This window comes from Protopterus annectens, chromosome 6.part0 (assembly GCF_019279795.1).
Source record: "Protopterus annectens isolate FY-2018-M chromosome 6.part0, PAN1.0, whole genome shotgun sequence".
Lineage (NCBI taxonomy): Eukaryota > Metazoa > Chordata > Ceratodontiformes > Protopteridae > Protopterus > Protopterus annectens.
The window spans coordinates 453,641,350-453,647,349 of record NC_056737.1 but is presented as its reverse complement, the minus strand read 5'-3'; the positions used below and the strand labels follow the sequence as shown (position 1 = coordinate 453,647,349).

The 6,000-nt window shown below is 39.4% G+C and overlaps 1 protein-coding gene across 1 annotated transcript in view; it reads left to right on the top strand.

Moving 5' to 3' along the window:
• Nucleotides 1-577: 577 nt before the first annotated feature.
• RPUSD2 (RNA pseudouridine synthase domain containing 2) overlaps nucleotides 578-6,000 on the top strand; it is a 159,884-nt gene continuing 154,461 nt past the window's right edge. The window contains exon 1 of the mRNA XM_044074183.1: nucleotides 578-1,553. Within this exon, the coding sequence (XP_043930118.1) occupies nucleotides 942-1,553 (612 nt within the window). The 5' untranslated portion in view covers nucleotides 578-941. The remainder of the gene's footprint in view (nucleotides 1,554-6,000) is intronic.

The window sequence follows — 6,000 nt, the reverse complement described above, 5'->3', positions numbered from 1 at the left end:
ATGTGCATTGTCATCCCCTTTGGTAAAACCATGGTACCCACGAATTACCAAATAGGGTGAAGTTCACTTAACACAGAAAGTGTGATAAGAGACCTTGGGACTCAAGCGGATAGCAACCTCTCCTTTGATAATCACATTGCCATAGTGGTCAGAAAATCCTTCTAACTGGCCCACCTAATCACAAAAGGGTTTGCATCTAGAAAAAAGGAAGTCATTGTCCCCCTCTACTCATCACTTATCACACCCCTCATTGAGTACAATGCCCCATTTGGGATGTACCTCACAAGACACATACAACAACTGGAGAGGTCCCAAAAGTACCTCACCAAGAGGATTGCTGGTCTCAGACAGTTGCCCTATGCCGATGACCGGCTCAAGAAACTCCAACTCTACTGGGTCGAATACCTCTTACGCCGAGGAAACCTCTATCTGACATACAAAGCTATGTCAAACCGGGAATTGATGGACATGCTCCACTTAAAAGAAATCCCAATCTCCCCAAGCTGCACGCTCTACGGACCTAAACCTCTCCAGAACAATAAATAGGAAATGCTGGTGGGACAGATTCTTGTCCCAGAGACTTCCCATGCTCTGGAACAAAATGATCATATACATCAAGCAGAGCTTATCATTAGCACTACTCAAGAAAAACCTTGACAAGTAGATGGGTAGTAGGAAATTCAACTCTGGGATCACGACTAGGACTCTGCTCGATAGAGGAGCAGGAAGTAGTGTGGCGAAAGACAAGACACTGCTGGCTAGGCTTGCTTTGGCCCACGGACCGATAGCCTAATACCTATTAGTCTCTCAAAACTAGTTTGGCGTACTTTCGTCGCGTATTAAGCGACCACGTGCCGTATATTTTTCGCGACAGCTCTCCTTGGAAAACGTTTATTATCGGAACAGTTGTTAGCGCAATGGAGAGATGGTTGGGCTTTTGAATGGGTTTTGTTTGTTTTACGTTTCCTTTTTGTCGTTGGTTTAAGGGAGTATTAGTTTCAGAAAAAACATTGTTTTGTATCGTGTTAAGGAAACGAAAGTTTACTTGCTGGGCAAATTATAACCGTATACAATGGTTTAGCTGCACGGGTTTCCCGGCTGAGAATTCCATACACAAATCTCTTTTTGAGGCACACGTTCTGTCGGCGGTTCCTGTTGATATTCCTGAGATGGCCGAACAGTGTGAGTGTCTTGAACAGGTTGGATCTAAAAGGAAAAATAGACCAGATTCTCCTCAGCAGCTGGTCAAGAGGCCCCGGTACGGTAGGGAAAGGAAAGTTCCTCCACCAAAAAAGCGCAACCCTGGAGTAAGCTTTAGTGATCACCATTTTGCTGAAACAACCTATTATTTTGAGGGCGGTTTGCGGAAGGTCCGTCCTTATTATTTTGATTTTGAGACTTATTGCAAGGGTCGCTGGGTGGGCAAAAGCTTGCTGGAAGTCTTCAACTCTGAGTTCCGGGCTGAACCGATCGAGTACTACCGAGCTGCTGCTAAGGCTGGGCGGATAAAGTTAAATGGAGAGCCAGTGAAAGACTTAAACATTATTTTGAAAGTAAGTTTTCTTGTATTTTTTGCGATTGCTTTTGGGTGCTGTTTTTGCATTTTAAACATGACACGTAAACCATAACTTTTTTTTTTTTGCTGAATGTCAGAGATATATCCCCATTACACAAAAGTTTTACAGTTTTTGCTGTTCGTTCTCTCTTTTTATAATAACATGTGGTCATTTTGGCGAAATTGAAGTGTATTAACCCACGAGATGCGCAGTAGCAAGCCCCTCCCAAACCCCGCCTGAGAGCATGTTGACTACTACGCCCACAAGGCAATATAGATCTTTAAATAGAAAACATTATAGGCGTTTTACGTTACGTTGTACATTATAACACTGCTGTCAAATCAAAACATTTTTTTATTTCGCAAATCGGGGCAGAAGTACAAAGAAGTACTGTTGTTTGTACAGTAAAACATAATAAGAAATTAATGGAAAGTGCTGTTCAGGTATCTAATCAGCAGCAGTAGGTACAGATCCTATGTAGTTTAACGAAAAGGGTTCTAAAGTCTATTAGACAAGGTGAGAGAAACCGTAGACAATCCTGTTATTAATGACAGCCCCAAAGTTACTACATGAGCATCTCAATGTGGTAAGTTGTGAAACCTGCATGGCTTTATATACCAGAAAACAAAAATATGAAGATAATGTTAAACACAGACATGCAGTGAAATGTACTAACTTTAGATTTTTTTTGTTTTAAAGGTTAATTCAAATGTAATGGGGGCAGGGATGTAAATTTAATTTTAGATTAGAAAGGATGGTTTTGTCAGCTAAAATTCACTGCCAATGGACAGACAGAATTACATAAAGTTGTCTCTATATTTTGTATTTTCAGAGCAGTGGTATGATAACTTAAATGGATATACTTCCTTATAAAACACAATGCGCTCTAAACTCTGGTTTGCATGCTGTTTATGCATGTGGAGTGTTAAATGATAAAATAAAATCTATTATGTACTGTTCCCAAAAGCTAAGCTCTAAAACGTGTTTATCAACCCTGTACAAAGAAATGGCAGATAATGTTGTCCCTGAAAACAGGTCTGTTTAAGACCATGCTGCTTTAGTTTCCAGATGTCACATTTGTTTCACCTACTGTTTTTGACTTTTTACAATCTTATTTTCAAAGACTTTTTGTGCAATGAAAATAGCTTAAGGCTGAGTTAAGAAAGGTATTTGTTATACACGTTTGTAAAGTACTTATTTGACCGTTACATTTGCATTGCGTGTTAATCACAGCACATTGCGGCATGTCAATCATGGCGGACACACCTATTCTTGCGAGAACTTGGAGGTGGGTTAATACACTTCAATTTCGCCGTCATTTTTTTCTTTTTAGCTTTTAACTCCTACAGTGGATCTTTCATATTTTGCAAATATGAGTGTATATGTTGCTATACTGCTTGTAGATCTCTTGATCTGAATTCTGATTGTGCCCTCCAAGTCTCAATCTTTGTTTTCTCTAATACATTTTTTCAGTGCAGTGTTTTATTTGTTTACTGGGTAGTGTCTGACTGGGCTGGTATCACGTTTTCAGCGGAGACTCTGAGGGAAAAAAGACAGATAAAAATACAGAAATTTTATCGGTAAGAATCAAAATAATACAGCACAAATTATATGCAAAAAAAAAAAAAACTAGATAATATACTTGCATTATAACAATGGGCTGTGTAAACCACAGGGATTTAGATAAATTAAGTAAAAAGAAAAAACTGAAACTGGTAGTGAGCAGACCTAACTGAAAAGACACGTGTAGGTAGTCTTATAGAATGTTAACATTGAAATTTTGGAATAGGTAGTTGGACATGGTAGTTTTGTTTGTAAAGATTATTAATTTAGTCTTATTTGGGTTTAGAATGAGTTGGTGGGTAAATTTCAGTTTCCTGGAATGCTTTTTGCAATCTCTTCTTGTAGTCCTTGTGGCAAAGCAGATAAAAGATGTAGCCTCTGTATTGTATGATTGAGGCAAGTTAGGTTTCTGTATTAAGGTTTAGTAAATATGATAAAGAGGGTCTATATTATAACTCTGAAGCTGTAAAACTTTGAAAGTTATGATATCGAATCCACTACATCGAAGGATGAAAATAGCGAAGCCCTGGAACATCAAAATCTTACCTAGGACAAGATTTTTGGTGGGCGGTTCCGTGGCTTTGCTATTTCCTCCACTGCGGTGCGAGAGTTACAGACCTTAGGGTTAGGGTGCGGGTTAAGGTAAGTGGATAGTTAGTAATGTATGTATGATGTAGTGTAGAGTTGGGTTTTGTTAACTGTATGTGTGTGGTTTATTTATTTTGGTGTGCTTGTGTTGTGTGTATGTTTCTCGGAACAGTGAATTTTTTTCCCCTGGGAAAAAAAATTCGCTATTCTGAGCGTTTAATGTTATCATAATTTGAAATTCCAAGTTCGAACTACTGGTGTTCGATATTTTGGAATTTCGAATATATGATATAGACCCGATAAAGAGGAGGGGGCCAAGTATTGAACCTTGTGGTACACCAGTGGATACTGGCAGTAGTGGGAAGAGTTCGTTTAATTACTGGTTGGTGGGAAGTGGTGTCAAAGGCTTTTGACATGTCCAGGAAAATTGCAGATACTAGTTGTCAGTTGTTCATAAGGTGTTGAATAGTATTGGTGAAGGACAACAATGCTTTATTTGTACTATACTGGGGTCTAAAACCATGCTGAGTATCTGGTAAAAGGTTGCTAGTGGTAAGATGGTTGAGTGTTGTAGCTGAATACATTCTCTAGGATTTTAGCTGTGGGTGGGAGAATAGCTATGGGGCGGTAGTTTGAGATGCCTCTAGAGGGGCCACCCTTGTGGAGGGGGATGATGCGAGCGACTTTCCAGAAGAGGGGCACACATTGTTCTGAGAATGATTAATATAGGATAGGCAATGGATGGAGCAGCAACTTTTAGGAATTCGTTTGGTAGTTGATCGGGAGCCAGGCCAGCAAGGTTTTAGTTTGCTTAGTTTAGTATAGGATGTTTGAATTGGATTAAAGAAGAAGTTAGCGGAATTAGAGACAAATGAGGGGAGTGTGAGAGGTAGTTGTTTGTGGTTGGCAAGGAGCGGGGGGAGGAGATGGTTAATAAAATGTGAGTTAAACTGTGAGGCTAAGGGTATGGAGGTACTGGCTGTGGAATGAGTAGGGGTGGAGGATTTACCAGGGTTGAGGAGAAAGTTGACTGCCAGAATTTTTTGTGGGTTGTATAGGAACTTTTGTTGAGAGCTTTGGAAGTAGTGCTTTTCATCACTGTTAATTTTTTTTCTTAGTTTGGTTTCTTAATTGTTGATAAGAGGTGAGGTCGGATTTGTTTTTGGTGGATATGTATAGGACCCTGTCTCTTTCCTTTTGTTTAATCAGTTGTTTAGCATCATGGGAAAGCCATGGTGGTTGTTTGGATTTGGAGTGTATTTTTCTGGTGGGGCAAGGCTGTTTAGTATTTCAAGAAATTTGTTGTTAAAAAATTAACCACAAGGTCCAGGTTTAGGCTTTTTAATGGGGTCAAATCACGATGTTTTAGTAATAGATTAACTAGTTCAGGCGAGAAATGTCTTGCTGCAGATGTATTTGAAGGGATTGTAAGACTTGAGTTTGAATTCTTTTCTAAGTAGAAATATAGGGGCATGGTCACTAAGATTGATAGGATGGCAGCTGGGTTGGTCACTCAGGGTTGGCTTGCTAGTTAATATCCAGTCCATTAGTGACTCTTAGTGTTTGTCAGTGTGAGTGGGGCAGTTTATAACTTTGTAGAAATTGTACAGATTATTTATTTATTTTATTTTATTTTACATTTGTTAACCGGGAGAGTCCGACTGGATACATGTCCATTTTCAGCGGAGGCCCGGGGAGAAAAGCTCCAGGTACATAACAATATTGTTAATGCAAAAAAAGGAAGATAGTTGAGTTCTAAATACAATATAAATATACATTACACCTTGGGAAAAAAATAGCAGCATATAAAAAAAAACATAGGTCAGTTACAAAGGTGAGGCGCCTTGTTAAAAAGCGGTTAAGGATAGTGAGGTAAGAGAAGGGTAAATGATAGTCGTTAATCAGGTTTGGAACAGGGACAGTGCCAGAGAGTATTGAGATGGGGTTTAAGCTTTTTTTTTGAATTGTAGGAGTGAAGGTTCTGAGGTGAGCATGGTCGGTAGGGAGTTCCACATTTTACCTACAAAGTTTGAGAATAGAGAATCCCCAGCAGAATTATTGGCTTTGGTAGTTTGAGCTAAGATCTTATTGGAGGAGCGTAAAGATTGCAGGTTAATATAGGGATGAATGATGTTTTTCAGAGCTGGTGTTTTCTCTGGGTGATAACAGTATCTGGTGAGCCGTTTTGAGTTGGTTGAAATGGAGTTGGCTGGAAAACTCTAACCACCCTAGTTGCTTCAAGTTAGTGCAGTGGTGCGTTCTAAAGGTGGAATTTGTGGCAAATCTAGCTATG